Source organism: Anarhichas minor, unplaced genomic scaffold, assembly GCF_050575085.1.
Source record: "Anarhichas minor isolate MPS153535 unplaced genomic scaffold, ASM5057508v1 ptg000025l, whole genome shotgun sequence".
NCBI lineage: Eukaryota > Metazoa > Chordata > Actinopteri > Perciformes > Anarhichadidae > Anarhichas > Anarhichas minor.
In genome coordinates, this window is record NW_027466471.1 from 3,631,960 (window position 1) to 3,648,545 (window position 16,586).

The 16,586-nt window shown below is 43.4% G+C and overlaps 1 protein-coding gene across 6 annotated transcripts in view; it reads right to left on the reverse strand.

Annotated features, from left to right (window-relative positions):
- Positions 1–16,586, reverse strand: part of tncb (tenascin Cb) — a 55,195-nt gene that overhangs the window by 27,531 nt on the left and 11,078 nt on the right. For 3 of the 6 annotated variants that reach the window (XM_076099716.1, XM_076099714.1, XM_076099717.1), the window contains 8 exons: positions 15,933–16,489; positions 9,999–11,219; positions 8,968–9,231; positions 8,752–8,867; positions 8,076–8,229; positions 3,077–3,346; positions 2,573–2,758; positions 252–341 (listed from right to left, as the gene is read on the reverse strand). In XM_076099716.1, the coding sequence (XP_075955831.1) occupies positions 252–341; positions 2,573–2,758; positions 3,077–3,346; positions 8,076–8,229; positions 8,752–8,867; positions 8,968–9,231; positions 9,999–11,219; positions 15,933–16,419 (2,788 nt within the window). In that variant the 5' untranslated portion in view covers positions 16,420–16,489. Of the gene's footprint in view, positions 1–251; positions 342–2,572; positions 2,759–3,076; positions 3,347–8,075; positions 8,230–8,751; positions 8,868–8,967; positions 9,232–9,998; positions 11,220–15,932; positions 16,490–16,586 lie in introns of those variants that run through there. The other 3 variants (XM_076099719.1, XM_076099718.1, XM_076099713.1) reach the window with 1 other exon arrangement.

Consider the following 16,586-nt stretch of genomic DNA (forward strand, 5'->3'; position numbering starts at 1 on the left):
TCATCTGTGCATGGTGGCCTTATTTGAAAAATATTCAGATTGAGACATTATTTGTTTGTTTTTTGTTTTTGTTTGTCTTCATTGTTTGATGCGTTACTGCGACTGCATTTTCAGGCGTAATGTGAAGCAGCTCGACTGCAGTCAATAGAAAGACGCCATTAGACTCAAATTCACCCGGGGCGACAGTAGTATGAATCCCGGGTCTGTGTGGCTGAAGTAAAAGGCACATGTAGAACGTGATTATATCTCACCGGTCACTGCGTTGGTGGTCGTCGGCAGACTCTCCTGCTCGTCCGTCACCGCAGTCACACCCATCCCGTACTCGGTGCCAGGTCTCAGGCCTACAGAAATAAAAATCAACGTCATGTTCAAATCCACCGAGTATTCACCAAACGAACGACGGGGAGACTCTGCAGTCAAGTGGGCAGTTGTTTTGGCTAGTGGCTCCAGTGCCTACGGCAAAAAAACACTCTCATGTTGCTTGGCTGCACAATAGATTGCAGACTGATTGCATTTCACGGTAAGCCTGCGCTCGCTGCGGAACATCAGCATTGTATTTGCATTGATGGATCTATAGGGCCCTTGTGGCAGAGCAGGAACACTACTTGCTATGATACAGCGGGCTCCGGAGGCCCTTTGGTCTCCACAATTAAGCCCTCTTTCGGCCTGATCACCTCTAATTCCTTTATTAACTCCCACAGAGGTCATCACACGCACAGTCTTGCAGCATGAAATTACACCTAATGCCCGGGAAACTCATTATCAATAAAATCACGAGCGTGAAGGCAATTACGGATAATAACTGTGTGAAAGAAGTGCTGATGCGTATGTGTGTGTGTGTGTGGAGCCGAGTGGGATGTCGGCTGAATGGACACAGTGCTTTTATTTCCACGGGACGGGCCTCCCAAGGACAAAGAATTGGGCCAGACAAAGACACTATTAGCCTGTTTTTGGAAGCTTGTTTTGTTTTGTTTTGTTTCTCATGGCGTCTAATCCTGCCATGCCACAGCACACAGCGTAGAAACAAACAGGGGGAAGAAAAAAAACACACACATCCGCCTCAAAGCATGGCTTTATAATGTCGGCGGTGCAGATAGATGAAAACGTTTGAGCGTAGATCTCACAGGGAAACAATCGGCAGTGTTATTCCATTTAAAGTTTGAATGCCAGACCCCCCCTGGGTGGTTTTCTAATAAAGTGAGCCTTTTGTAGACGGGCAAACATTTCACGACAGGAAACAAAGGCAGCCCATTCTGGAAATGAGCAGGCAGAATATAACACTGACCATTTAACGGGGAGCACCACAAACACTTGGCCGAAACAATTAGCAGAATAAACACTTAACACTGTATCTTTTTTTTCCCCACAGACGCTTTTCAGCTGTGTCATTTGGATACAAAGTGGTAATGGGATAACAGACAAAAAATGTATCAAACAAGGTTGAAGGGATTTACTGCAAAATCCCTTCAACCTTGAAACATACCAGTATCAAACATGTCTGAACACAGGCACTGGTCTAATAATGAAATGTGTTGAGGTACTCACAAATGTCTTCTGAATAGAGATTAAAGTCTTTAGTCTACATCATAGATATCAGCTTTGCCGCAACCTGGCAACCCACAAGTTTTTCTGATTAATGGTTCAACCTCCGAGTTGCTGGCCTGCCCATCAGGAGCCACTTTCGGTTCAATGTTTTGCCCAATGACACGTAGGGCTCTATCTTACACCTGGCGCAAAGCAGAGCACAGCAGCGCGCAACAGCACACAACAGCGCACAACAGCATACAACAGCGCACAACTGTCATTGCTACTTTCAGGCAGACGCAGTTGTTATTTTCACGTTCAGTGCCCACGATGTATAAGTAGCAAATGTTCTTGCACTCAAACTGGTCTTAAGGTTCGTTCTCAGTTAAATAGGTTATCAGTACATATGCTCACATGCATTATTTAAATGGAGTCGTTGATGCGACAGAGGTTTAGGGGACAGCAGACTGCAGAGGGCGGGCCCACCTGGCTTTTAAATGGAATGGGAAATTACTCTCTGACTCTCTGTAAAACGCACCTATGATTGATCAAGAGACTAAATAAAACCCCTTTGCCCCTTGCGTTCAGATTAGGGTTAGGTTTGGTTAGGAGCGGGGCACTGGCACAAGGGGGCAAGGGTTAGGGTAAGGGTTAGGGTTAGGGTTAGATTATAGGCTGTTTAAGTAGCAAAAGTGGAGTTGGAGACGCTCTAAATGCACTTGCACTATAGATCATTTAATTAGGGGACCACATTGAAGATTATTCTGTGATTAATGGACGACTTCGCAGCCACAGCCACCCTGTAGTGTGCCAAATTAAGCAGACTCTGAGTGTATCTGGATATAGATATATAATGGCATGATATATAATGTATATCCATGATAACTAACAAGACTTGGGAAAACTGGAAAGTGGACAAATGTTACACTTGCAAAGTATTGCATAAAACAGGTGTGTGTCAGTAACTTAAAAGTAGTAATATTAACCTGAATGGTTGTTCTAGTGTGTGTGTGTGTGTGTGTGTGTGTGTGGCTCTGGGATCCGGTACCGGTGATCTTGGCCTGGGTGGTCTCCTTGGGTCCCGGGGGGAAGAGCAGCTCTCCGTGCTCACCACCAGACAGAGGTCCGTACTTGATGCGGTAGTTTTCCACCGGCGCTTGGCTGTTCTTCCACTCGAGAGTGATACTCTCGTCCGTCAGCTCCACTGTCTGCAGGTCTCTGGGGGCGTCCAGGTCTACAACATAGACACGGACCAAACCTTAAGACTGACAATGGGGGAGATTTTCCTTGTTTTGTTTTACTAGGGTACTTGGGAGGACATTTGGTCCCTCAAGGAACACAAACCAGCAGGATATCCACCCTCATTAACTTAGAGCCATACGTAAAGTGTGTGTGGTCCAGCCCCCCTCCCCATCACATGAAACACAGCTCATTAAAATGATGATAAACAGTTATTGGCTGTGCCTGGTTCATGGAGACAGTTGTGATGTAACAGGTTCGGGTAGATCAATTTTTGGCCTGTTAACACATCAAATCGTCATTTCAGTCTCACCTGTGAGGAAAGACTCGTAGACAGGAATGCTGGTCCGCTCTCCCCTCCGAGCCGACAGGGACACCTCGTACTGGGTGTCGGGGGTGAGGCCTCCCAGGTGGTACTGGGCGTCGGTGGAGGAGAGCTCCACCAAGGTGCGATCAGTGGGGTTGGAGCTGGGCCCGTAGGAGATGCTGACCCCATCCACCTCAGCCACGGGCTGGGACCAGGTCACCAGTGCCGTGGTGTCCGTCACGTCGCGTACGTCCACCTGGCTGGGGGCATCGATCACTGGAGAGGTAAGGGGTAACACAGTGACGCCTGTTAATTCCAATGTCCTTCTGCACATACACTTATGATCAGGTGTTTGCTGAACGATTGTTGAAATTGAAACTTGATAGACATTTTTGCACGAAAAGAGGATTGTGGATTTCGTCTCCTTTCACTTATATGAACATTGGATAAAGCCAGGTTCAAAATCTATTTTTCATTTTGTTGACATATTAGAGTCAAAGGATTTTACAGAGGGGACTTTAGATATCTATCACGCCATAAATCTGAAAATACTTTCAACAGCCATAAAAAAAACATTTTCTCAATGTTTTTAGGAATAAAATGTTCTATATCACGTTATGAATGATATATGAGCAAACCCCTCTGTAAAAACCTTCAATAGGAATGAAAGTGAAAGGTTTGGTGTATTTAAAAGCTACTGAAGTGAGGATTTCTGGCTCAGAGTCTGAGAAAAAGCTAATTTTAAAGATATGTATCGTAGAGTTACATACATTTTCAAGACACTACAGATGAATAGGGTAAAATTACTAGTAGTCGACCAGCACCATGAAACATGCTAACCTGTGGTGAATTTCGGAGAAATCTACGAACTCAATTAGACAAAGTAGTAAAATAAACACCTAAATGTTTATTTAGGATGATGTCTTTCTACTAGTCTAAAAAAAACATGATATTGAAGCAAAATAATCCCGAATCAAAAAATTGACCAGTGCCTGAATGGTGGAATAGGAGAAATAAAGAGAAGTTGCACCATGTAAAGCCAACCCAATAACAGTATAGGTGCACAACAAAGCTATAAGTTATCCACAATTAGCAGAATCCCTGAATTCTTTCCTTGTGTTCAGTCTCAGATAGTATGTCTTCTAAATGCATACCAAGGTTGTGTGTTCCTAACTGGCAGCAAACTAATCAATGTCATATGTAACATATGTCATTGTTCTTCATTTCCACTGGGTTATAATTGTGCCTGGATGAATATAACTAGGAGAACCTTGGCAGTGCGGGTGCTTTGGTCTAATTACAGTGAAGACTGAAAACTCAACAAAAAGCTCAAACTGTCTTTTTTCTGTTATTCTTCATAGCTTAGTTCTTTACCAGACCATTTCCATCTTGATTTAAGATGCATTTTGATCCAACCTGCATCTTCAAGGTAGTAAAAAGTATTATATTACGTAAAAGTTATGTACGTTTTTGCATTCAAGAAGACAAGATGTGAATTCAACCCGAATGTTGCAAATTGAGGCAAAGACGTGTGAGCGCGTCTTGAAAACATTTCAAATTTTTGTACTGTTTACGTATATGTTACTAGCTAGCTTCAGCTATGGTCTGGACCGTCAATGCTTTGGCTGTTTGGCTGTATGTTCTGAACACACATCACAGTTCACCAGTGAGTATCTGCTGTCTTATTTTTAGCAGTATCAAGACAACCACCATTAGTAGAACATATAGCTACTGGTTGCATCACATACTGTAGTATGAAAGAAGGGTCATGCTCTAGTTAACACATTAGCATGGCAGACGTTACTGTCAAACTTGCAGGCTTGTGTCTCAATTGTATTTCTTTCCAGCTAGAATTTTTGAGCCGAAGTAGACATTTTCAGCCCAGGAATGAAATGTTGCTGCGTTACGTCGCTGCGTTACGCCGCTGCGTTACGCCGCTGCGTTACGCCGCTGCGCTGCGTTGTTACGTTATATTACTTTGTTATGTTAAGTTGGTATATTACTTTTTTACATTGCCTTACCTTGTTGCCTCAAATTATGTTTTTTTCAAACCATAACAAAATTTTGTTGCCTAAACCTAACCAATTGTTTCACAACGTTAACCACGGGGCATTGTGCGTTTCTGCAAGCGTGATACACGGCTGATTTGAAACGTATTCATGAATCTTAATTTTGGTTCAGAAATGTCGACGTTCAACATATCCTGTGATTTGCAGAATTTTACAATTCCCAAATTCTTTCTGTCGATTGGGAATTGGGTTGAAATTTTTTATCATGGTTATATCACTGGTGGTGAGGCTTTGCAGTTGATGGTTTTATGGATTGATTAACTCATTGATTGATTGGACCAACAAATGACGATGAAGGTAGGAAGGAGATCGAGGGTTGCTTTGGGAAGGAGTGTTATATGCCTGAATACAGAAATGTCAGCAATGCAGGTGCAGAAAATATGACAGCCCTATTGCATTTATGAGGCTATTTGGACTATTTACAGATCAAATCCCCATGCCATGAAGGGCGCCTTCTTGCCGGCGCTGAAATTGATTTGTCACACGTAAGCAACTTTAGGAAAGTCAACCCTCTGCGCGGGGCTGATAAAGTGAAGAATCTGTATTTGAGCTTAACACAGATTTGTCTTCTGAGGACGCTGCGAGGGTGTCGTTCGGGTGTCACGATACCATTCTCCTGGGAGGCCGCCGTCCCTCTGAGCCTGAAGGCTTGACTGACTGGTGCCTCCCCCACATGGTGGGTTGGTTGGAGGGGGAGGAGAGAAGGGAGAGCGGAGGGACTCGCTTCACACAATTAGCCCCTCAGCATGCAAATCCCACAGTACGAGCCCACAAGCCGGTGTAATGGGAGACATTAAGAGAGCCTGAGTGACACAGAACTCTGAACCTCATAATCAAACGTGCTGACACGTGGTGGCATACATATGTGTTTGCACGAGTGCATGCATAAACCGTGGATATAACAAAAGGTCATCCATTTTGACGTTTTTTTGCCATTTTGACGTTTTCTTGCCCTCGCAAGAATTCAACCAATAAAGAGAACTTTCCTAATTTATCCATGCTGCCACCATGACAAAAAAAGATTTGCTCTTTTAAAATAAAAAAATGTCAGAATTTCTGATTTTAATTATTTTGTTTACACATTATGAAAAATGATCACACAATAGTATTTTTTCATGTTATAAAGACATTTTTTCTTGTTCTTGTAAAGAAGCATTAACAAGTTGGTATGTAGTTATAACAGGAAACTTCCATATGGTGTTAAAAGAAGAAATATGGATCACGTCATGACGATGTGATTACAGGAATAGTTTGGAGTTAGAGAAAATCAATAGCACACTAATATGTGTCTATTTGATATGAAGCTGGAGACAGTTAGCATAGCTTAGCAAAAATATATGAGTTAATCTTTTCAATTAACTCTAGGGCAGAGATAGTTTTCCCACAACAATAATCAATTTATTTAAATGTGCATTCATCTCAGCAGTCTCTCTCTCATCAGCCTCCCAACCAAGTATCCCTCTCTATCTACAGTAAAGACCCTACTACCCTTCCTTTCAATATATTGTTCTTCACTGAGGCTATATATTGAGGCTATATATTTTGTGATAACATGAAAGGGATTAAGCTGAAACTATTTTCTTGCTATCATCGTGGCAGCAATATGCTGCTGTACGATTGTCCCTTCAATTTGAAATCAATTTGACCTTCAATTTGACTTTTCTCCCAAAGAAGGAATATATCCATGTAATGGGGATTTAGAGTGTAGAACAGTGTGTGCTACTCATAAGAATAAGGGATCCAGCCATCAAAATACAACAGGCATAATCACTGCACTTCCTTTTCTGTGGTTCTACTGTAGATGATACTGAAGAAATGTAACAAAAAACCCTTAAATTTACTCCAGCTGTAATTTAGTAGCCCTGCTCGTACTGCTGAGTGCATAAGCAACGGTCACGATAGGCCTCTAATGGCTCTTCCATGCATGCCTCTGTTTATCCTGGCAAAGAGTGGACCATTTTCGTACCATAAATAAGCAATGAAGTGGCCTGACCCACTGCTAGATGGAGCTGCCATTTATTAAACTTTGAACATTGCTGCGCTTGTTAAATATGCTCTGTTGAAACAGAAGTCTCCCGGGGCTTACAGCCACTGAGACTATACTTACAGTATATAGAAAACACACATTGAACAAATCCATCAAGAAATGGAGTAGTGTTTTGACCTGCCCCCATTCAACACCTAAATATAGCCCGGTGGTTAGTGGTTAGTCTGGCGGGTGATCCATGAATTCAACCCTGTTTGCTCTCTTTATATTGATCCCCAGCCCCGAGTTCCTCAGAGTGTTACAAGCCATTGGGCTTTACAGCCCCGATGCAGCTATGGAGCCATCTCACAGCTTGCCAACAGGGCGGGAAATCCATATCTGTTTTTACTACCCCGCCTAAATCACAACAATGCAATGAAGTCTAATGAGCTAATCACTCAGGGTTGACATGTCGGGCTGTTTTCAATTCACCGTTGGGGTTGCAAGATGGATAACCCAGACATATCGAAACCAATGAACCTACGCAAAGGTATGAAGGTGACAATCTGTTTTTGCATTATATTTTGATGGCTTAAACCTTGATTTCCCGCCACCCCCTCAACCTGCAGCACTTGGTCAGAATGGTGAAAAGGAGTTGAGGTTTATTCTTTTTAATTGTGGTTGAATATAGGATTAATACGAAGAAGTTGAGATTTAATCGATAATATTGGTGTTCAATTTGTACCTGCCTTTCTAGAATCCATCCCTCTTTAGCATGAATATGTTTCTGTATACGTTTCACAAGGGGCAAAGTATGCATCAACACTAATAAGCTATGGCAGACTAGCAGTAGAGAACATACCATTTATACCATCAAGAAAGATGTACATCCTGCTGGAGTGAAACCATTCCAGTAAGTCTAAAACAAAAGAATGATAAGCCGGTTAGCAGTGTGAATGTGTACACTCACTTGTGACGACGTTCTGGGAGGCAGGCGGTCCACGCTTGTTGTTCTTCACCACCTCCAGCTTGACCTCGTACTCCTGGCCGGGGCCCAGGCCCGATTGCTCAAAGGTGGTCTCTGGACGTCCGAGGGAGTTAAGAATCTCACCATCTTCTTCTTTCTGCCAATGCCGAGAAACACCATCAACCACTACAAAGACTAGTCCTGGCATAATGTGTGGAGTTGGTGGGGGAGGGGGGGGGGGGGGGGAGACTGCTAAATCATACATAATGGCGCTCTGGGTGGCGGTTGGACTTAAGCGTTGACAGTGGACTCGGTTTAATAGAGTGTAGCTTTGAGTAGATCCCAGTAGCACTGCCAGGAAAGGTTTCCATGAGCACTCAAATGGGAAAATAACGCGGTACACAAAGAAAATGTATGGCAATCGGAGCTGTCAAGACATGCTAACTGCTTTGTTTTTGCATGCTGGCTCGGCTGAGCCATTTTCCACAGGAAACCCACCATGATCCTCATGTCTGCACATTAGGCAATTATTGAATTTGAAGTAGGGGGTCTGCAGTGGGTCGTATATGGTTTCTACCAGAGGAAAATGTGCATAATAGTGCAGGCTGAGGTAGGCTCTACAGGTCAACCACCTCCTGGAATACAGAAGCCCATTAACATATTGGGAAGCAGGACTCACTGTGTTTCTGAAGATGAGGTTCCAGCCATCAAAGGCAACGTCCAACGGGTCCCACTGCACCTCCACTGATGTCTCCCGCACTGACTTGAACTTAAGCCCCTCAGGCTCAGGCAGATCTGGGACACATAGAACAAAACGTTCACTACATTTCATCTAGATACTATATAGATACTATACTCTGTGTTTTGTTACGTGCCACAGAGGAGATTGACATACGTGTAGCCACCCGAGCGCTGACAGGAAGACTCCTCTTGTTGTTGAGCACAGCATAGACGCTGATCAGGTACTCTATGCCAGGCTCAAGCTCCCGAATAGTGGTCATCTTCTGGTCCCCGGGCACTCGAGCTTCCAGCTCAAGACCTCCAGGGGCCGTTGGGACGTGGGTGATCAGGTACTCGGTCACATGCATCTCATTCTCCCAGGACAGGTCCACCGTCTCTGGGGTGACCTCCACCACTGTCAGGTCCTTGGGTGGCGAGACTATGGAGAGACACTGAAAATCAGTGGTTTGTACTGAGGTTGATTTTTTTAATGTTAGTAACATGGGAGTTTTCTCCAAGTTCTATATGGTTTAAAAATGTGGCTATGGGCAGATACATTTACTTGCTGAACATGTTGTGACATTTTGAAAAAAGATTAGATAACATCAAGATGGTGCTTCACGAATTTGGATTGAAGTGACTTCATCTAGAAAATATGTATAAATATAATCTGAAGAATGAGTACAGGATTCAGAGCCATGTTGACATTTAAGTGTAAAGCTCACTGAAGGCTGATGTTATATAAAGTGAGTTATTAAAGTAATAATGTCGAAGATTTTCATTTAAATAAATGTCTGTTGAGCCGAATGAGGTAACACAATAGTGAATGAGCCTATGCACCACTGGTGAAATGTTATGCTCCACTGGTGGTATGTTGCAGACGATTTGTTCCCACTATAATGCATCTTTCTCTCGTTGTAAATTCACTCATAACCTACTACATTCAGGTGACTAGGAGGAGGAGGAATAGTCTCCTGATAATGTTGCACCTGTATCAATGGGGCTAGTAGCAATCAATCAAAGCAATTTATAACCACAATAACACAAAATCATATTTGCCCCATTTATTAGGGTAATTATAGAGATTATTTTTATAACATTTAGTTAACAAGCCTTACCGGTAGTGCAATGAAGTAGACGATGGGATGAATTATTTTAAATTAACCTGTGGAAAGCAGCACAGCATGTATGCATGGTCTTGCTTACCTTCAGAGCAGTCCTCTCCAATGAAGCCCTCGTTGCAAACACATACTCCATTCTCACAGTGTCCCTGGTTCTGGCAGTCATTTGGACAAGTCAGTATGGAGCAGTCCGGCCCGGTGAAACCTTCATAACACTCACAGTTGCCATCTACACAGTAACCTCGATCAAGACAGTTCTTGGGACACGTCTTCTCACTGCAGTCCTCACCAGTGAAACCCTTATGACAAACACATTGTCCGTTCACACAGTGACCGCGGTCCAGGCAGTCATTAGGGCAGGTCAGCTCGCCACATTCTTTACCAGTGAAGCCAACGAAGCACATGCATTTGCCTTCCACGCACTCTCCGCGGCCCATGCAGGCTTTTGGACAGGTCTTGATGCTGCAGTCCTCCCCGGCGTAGCCTCTGTCACACATGCACTGTCCGTTGACGCAGCGGCCATGGTCTTGGCAATTGTTAGGGCAAGAGAGCTCGCTACAGTCTTCGCCTTGGTATCCTACATTACATACACATTCTCCATCAATGCACTGGCCCCTGTTGCTGCAGTTGTCAGGGCATGAGAGGATTGAGCAATCTTCACCCTCAAATCCTGGATCACAGATGCACTTCCCGTTAAAGCAATGGCCTCTCTCGTTGCAGTTCTTGGGACAGGTGAGCTTCGAGCAATCCTCTCCACTGTAGCCGGTCTGGCACACACACTGGCCATTCACACATATGCCACGGTTGTTACAGTTGCCAGAGCAAGTGAGCTCACTGCAGTCTTCGCCAGTGTAGCCATCTTCGCAGTAGCAGGTGCCATTGATGCAGCGTCCGCGGTCATAACAGTCGTTCGGACAGATGAGTTCGGAGCAGTCAAAGCCTGTCCATGGCTCGTCGCAAACACACTCGTCTTCTACGCATCGTCCACGTCCCAGGCAGTTATGAAGGCAGTTGGTCTGGGCACAGTCCTCACCGATGAAGCCGTCCTCGCAGAGGCAGGACCCTTCGACACAGTGCCCATAGTCACCGCAGTCCAGCAGACAGAGCTCAATACCGCAGTCGTCACCTCCGAAGCCCTCAAAGCACTCACATTTGCCATCCACACAGCGGCCCTGGTCCTGGCAGTCATTGGGGCATTCTGGTTCGGTACAGTTGGGGCCCTTCCATCCAGGTTCACATACGCAGCTGCAAGTGTCGGTGCTCCAATTCCCACGGCCATTACAGTAGGGCTTTGTGGACACTTCACCTGGGGGTGGGAAAGAAAGAAAAAATAAGTATTGTAAAGCTATGTGATCACAAATCATTCCGTAAAACAACGTGTGCGATGCATACACAAACTATGGCTGCATATCTAAGACAACTGGTCCAATAGAGTGTTGTAGGAATCCTAACATACAAAACTTTGTCAGGATTTTAGCACTTCCGGTTCCCTTGTCTCAAAGTCAATGGGTTTTTTTGAATGGGTTTTTGGTTCGATGCCTGAAAGAAGGTTTGTGGTTAACATAAGCATAAGAGATTTTAACATTTTGTATGAAATACATCTGTAAATATCCCTCTCGTGCATTTTGAAGCTTTTAGTGTCTTAAAAAAGGCTAAATAGTGGCTAAACGATACTGAAAAACCTCATCATTCCGACTAGTGCACCTTTACAGCCCGGTTGTGTATGCTAACGCTCAAGCAACTGTTATTGTAGTTCGTTTGTAGATTTTCACTTCTGCAGATTGCATCTAACCTTCAAAAATCCTGAAAGTGATGTTCATTTGTGAAGATTAACTTGCTGAGAAAAAGGTATGTACCATTTTTTGTAAAAATATAAAATACAGCAAACTGCATCCTTACTTCCAGATGGCCTTTAAAATCAGTCCATTTCATCAAACAATGAAAACGTATTTACAGAGACTGGAAATCTTCTCAACAGGGTGAATGTTTCCAAACTTCATGATGCATGGAAGGATGCTCTGACAACCCATAACAGTCGGATGCTAAGAGGCTTTGCACTGACAATGATGTTTAAGTCATGACAGGAGATAAGCCGAAAGCTTGAAAAAGATCATGAGAATCTGTTTGTTTGCATTAAATGGGTCGCTGGTCTACATTAGATTGTGATAACTCTTCAGGTCCTTTAATGCAGAAATAGTTCGTTTTCAAAGAAGTGTGCCCACAGCTGCATCACTATTTGACAATAATGTCACTGATAATATAGAAATAATGACTAAATATTCATTGTATCATATTCATTTTATCAATTTTCATTTCTTTAACCAACACGTTCACTCCCAACTTGTCAAATACCAACAAGTCAGTGACCCTACCCTTCAAAGAATGAGGCTCTGGGTTCCCATCTAGCATTGATTTTAGACATGTTAGAAGCAATATGTCAGTTTCTGCTTGTTACATGCGTTGCGTCTTTTCAAAATAACCCTCCACAGAATTTACTTAGTTTAAAGGTTTACTTTATAAACAAAACTACTTGGTAAGGTTTAGGAAAAGATCGTGGTTTAAAATTTGTATGTTTGTTACATAAATGGCGTTAGTCAGGGATGGAGGTTACGTATCGAAAGTAATGTAATTGGTCAATGTTGACTTGGTTTCACACGGGTCACGAACAGCCGTCTGACAGTTTAATAAGGACGCGGAATGCTGCACTGCACTTAATTGGTTTTATTCTTACCTTTTAGATAGAAGCCACTCGGTCACAATAGGCAATTACTCATCCTCTACATCTCACATTACCTGTGGTGTACCGCAAGGTTCAATTTTAGTTCCAATTTTATTTTCCATACACATGCTCCCATTGGTCATATCATCCAATGTCACAATGTTTCTTTTCATTGCTACGCAGACGACACAAAGATATAACTTCCCTTGAGACCTGATGACCCCAGAAGCCTAGTTGCTATTTTAGACTGTCTTAATGATATCAACTGTTGGATGGCACAACATTTTCTTCAACTCAATAACTCAAAATCAGAAATCATAATATTTAGTCCCCCAAACCCTATCACTCCCATTAAAAATGCCCTTGGCCCCCTGGCCATTAACATAAAGTCCACTGCCAGAAACTTAGCAGTAGTTTTTGATTCAGATTTAACTTCTTCTGCTCTGAGCCTATTTTTAGGCCTCTGCTCAAAAATTGCATACCCATACTAAAAATATTGTAATTCTCTAACTGCAAGGTCTATTTGAAAAATTTTAAATTTTAATTTTAGATGTTATAATAAAGGTAACACTTGTGAGATGTGTTCAGATGTGTAAATAGCAGTGTATATGTTACTGGTTAAGAGTAAATGAAGATGGAACACAACTCAAATTGAAAAGTTTCAGGTTCCCCTGAAAACAAAGCACTTTTATTGATATTATTTCTTTGAAATAATGCAGTTGAAATCCTAAAAACTCTCCCGAATCATAGCACAACATGTCAGCAGTCTCTATGCAAAATTTTACTTTGATAAAGTGAAGCATACAAAAGTTAGAGAGGTTTTAGTACAGAGAGGTCACGCGAGGTCAAGCACAATTGTCATTTTGGAACCAGCTGTTCCATTGTACTTTTATATACTATATAACTATATATTTCACTTGTTTTATCACTGATAGTGTTCAATCTATCCAAATAAAGCAGTTTGGCATCATTTTGAGAGCTGGAATCCTCTCTAAGGCCTCTCTGTGTCTGTCTATTCTCGTCTGACTGCAGTTTGACTGTGTCTATGTGAGGCTTTCTCAGCCTATGGTTGGTCAATGTCAGACTATGACACCTCGTTCGACGCGTCAGAGTCTCAGGAATGCATTAGAGGTAACGTGGGCTTGATTGACAGAATTGTTAGCCGAAAAAAACAAAACTGCGCCGTGCATCGCCCTGTGTAAAAACGGATTCGCCGAAAGTGAATTCCCTTCCCCCACGGTCCCCCAGGCTTGTCTAGCCCCCCTTTCTCCAGGAAACACTTAAAAAAACACAGGAAATAACTAGCAACAGTGTATTTAGGAGGGAAACGAGGATTTATGCCGTACTTTTCATGATTCAGCGTAAAGGTGAGGTGCTGCTAAGATTTTTTTTCGGTGAAGTGGTTTGTTGTTCTGGCGTTTGTTTGCTCACAGCTCTGTACTGGTTTCACGGAGAGAAATTCTGAAGATATCTCTGGATTCTGTGTCGAATTCTCATGCTTTCTGATGTATTAGTCGGCCGTGTTAGCTTGTAGCTTTGTGCTGGTAGCTCGGAGTGGAGTTCATGGCTCGCCGAGTCATGGCAAAAAATACATGATATTATGGTAAATCTTCTAGTTGATTATATTAGTTGTGTTGAATTGTGTTTGGAGTTTGTAAAAATGGCTTAGATGATAGTATTGCCCAGACTTTTATTATTTAATCTGGTATATAACATGTATACATGCATTATCTTCACTCTCGATATGTGCATTCTTTCGACGACATGTGCTACCCCCCTTAAGCCCAAGAGCCCCCAAATTTGGGGGCCTCGTGCATAGCTTCAAACCACAAGTCACAAAAGTTGTCCAGTCCTGTTTTCTACAAATTAGAAACATCGCCAAAGTCAAAGGAATGCTCTGTCAACCTGAACTGGAAAAAGTAATTCATGCATTCAACTTTTCAAGACTTGATTACTGTAACTCCCTTCTTTCTGGCATCAACCAAAAGTCACTCTCTCGCATCCAACTAGTTCAGAATGCACCAGCTCGGCTTTTCACTGGTTCTAAAAGACGACATCACATCACCCCAATTCTGGCCTCTCTCCACTGGCTCCCTGTACGTTTTTGAATTGATTTTAAGATTTTACTGATCACTTTCAAAGCACGTATGGGTCTGGCCCCAACATATAAAGGGAAAATGTTGACCCCCTATGAGCCAGCTCGCAGTTCCAAAGTTGAGGCTGAAAACGGTGACCGTGCCTTTTCCAACAGGGCCCCTTGGCTTTGGAACGAGCTGCCTGAGGAGATAAGGCTCGCAGAATCAGTAATTTCTTTTAAATCTCTTCTTAAAACACATTTTTACAGACTGGCTTTTATGTGATGTCGTCGCTTTCCTGTTCTAATTCTGTTTTCTTTTCATTTGTTGATTTGACTAAATTATTTTTAATAAATGCAGTTGCACTCGATTGTTCGGCCCCTATTGCGGGTTGGGTTTGTTGCCGGGATTCGCAGGCTTTCTGCTGTTTTTCGGTGAACGGCTTGGACAGGAGCAGTTTGAGTGGCTGGGTACGGCCAGTGTTGCAGGTGGTTTCTGCGGGTTTGGCGCGGATTGCCGCTTTTGGTGACTGCTGCGGTCTCTGAGTTGGTCGGTCCCTTCATGGCGGCCGTCTTTGGTGCTTGGTGGAGCGCCCTTTTGCTGTTGTGGCCTGGCGCAGGCGTGGGTCGTGGCCGGGCGCCGGGTTCTGCCGGCGTTCCTGGGGGATCTTAGCCCATTAGCCCCGGGGTGGGCTGAGATTCCTCGGGGGTGCTGTCGGGGCCTTGTCCTTGTTTGGGTTGTTTTTTGGGAGCGGCTGGGAGTTTGTCAATTTTGCGGATGGACCTGATTTGCGGTGGGGGTTGAAGCATTTTGAGTGCAACTGTGTATGTGTATGTGTGTGTGTATATATATATATATGCAGTATGTATGTATATGTATATTTGTATATACGTGTATGTATGTGTATATATATATATATATATATATTTATATTTTATTTTATTTTATTTTTATTTTAAATTTTATTTTATTTTATCTCATTAATTTCTTAGTTTATTTTTAACGTATCCAACGGTCTCACTGAGCTTTCTGTTGTTTTTATTGCCTTGTTTTTGCTGCTTTAACTGAAATCCATAATTCACAACCGTTCTGCTCTCAAACTGGAAGCACTTTAGAAATAGATTTCACGTGAGTTGACTTCATGTATAGTAAAATAGACACACACTGCCATTACAACACAGACATTGCAGTACAACAGCACATAGAGTGAAAGGTATAGACCTACCCGTAATCTGAGCTCCACAGCAGCCCGTCCCACCGCTGCACTGCTCTCTCAGACTAGACAGCTCTGACTCCAGCATCTCCAGCCTGTTCAGGATATCCTTGATGTCCGGCAGCTGGTTGTTGCAGCCGCACGCCTGCTTGGGGATATTGATGCGGTGGGTGAAGACGATCTGATTATCGCCGTCCACCGTGTGCTCCATGTGCTCGGTGTTCTGCATGTCAATCGGGGCGCCCTTGTGTTTGAGCTCGGATTCGCTGGGAGATTCAAGGTCCACGGAGCAGAGGGACGTGGTGGGGACGTTGATGTTGTAAACGTGGTTGAACACCACTGGCTGGTCCGGTTGGGGCAGGGTGAGGTTCTCATGGGTTTTCGTAGGCGCCAGAGCATCCCTACGGTGGCGGATGACCTTCTTGACCAGGCCGGCGTTGGACAGCTCGAGGAGCAGGGCCACGGTCACGCAGCCGTAGATGAAGCCTTTCATCCCCATGACGACTCCTGACACTGAGGAAGTAGCAGCTTCGTGCAGACTATTCAGGGTTCAAATAGGTGTTCTTGTCCTGAGTAAAAGAAAGCACAGACAGAAGGGAAAAATTAAGAAGGGCACTTCTTTCCCGGCACATAATTGTAATTTGTCTTTATGTCTTTGCACACATA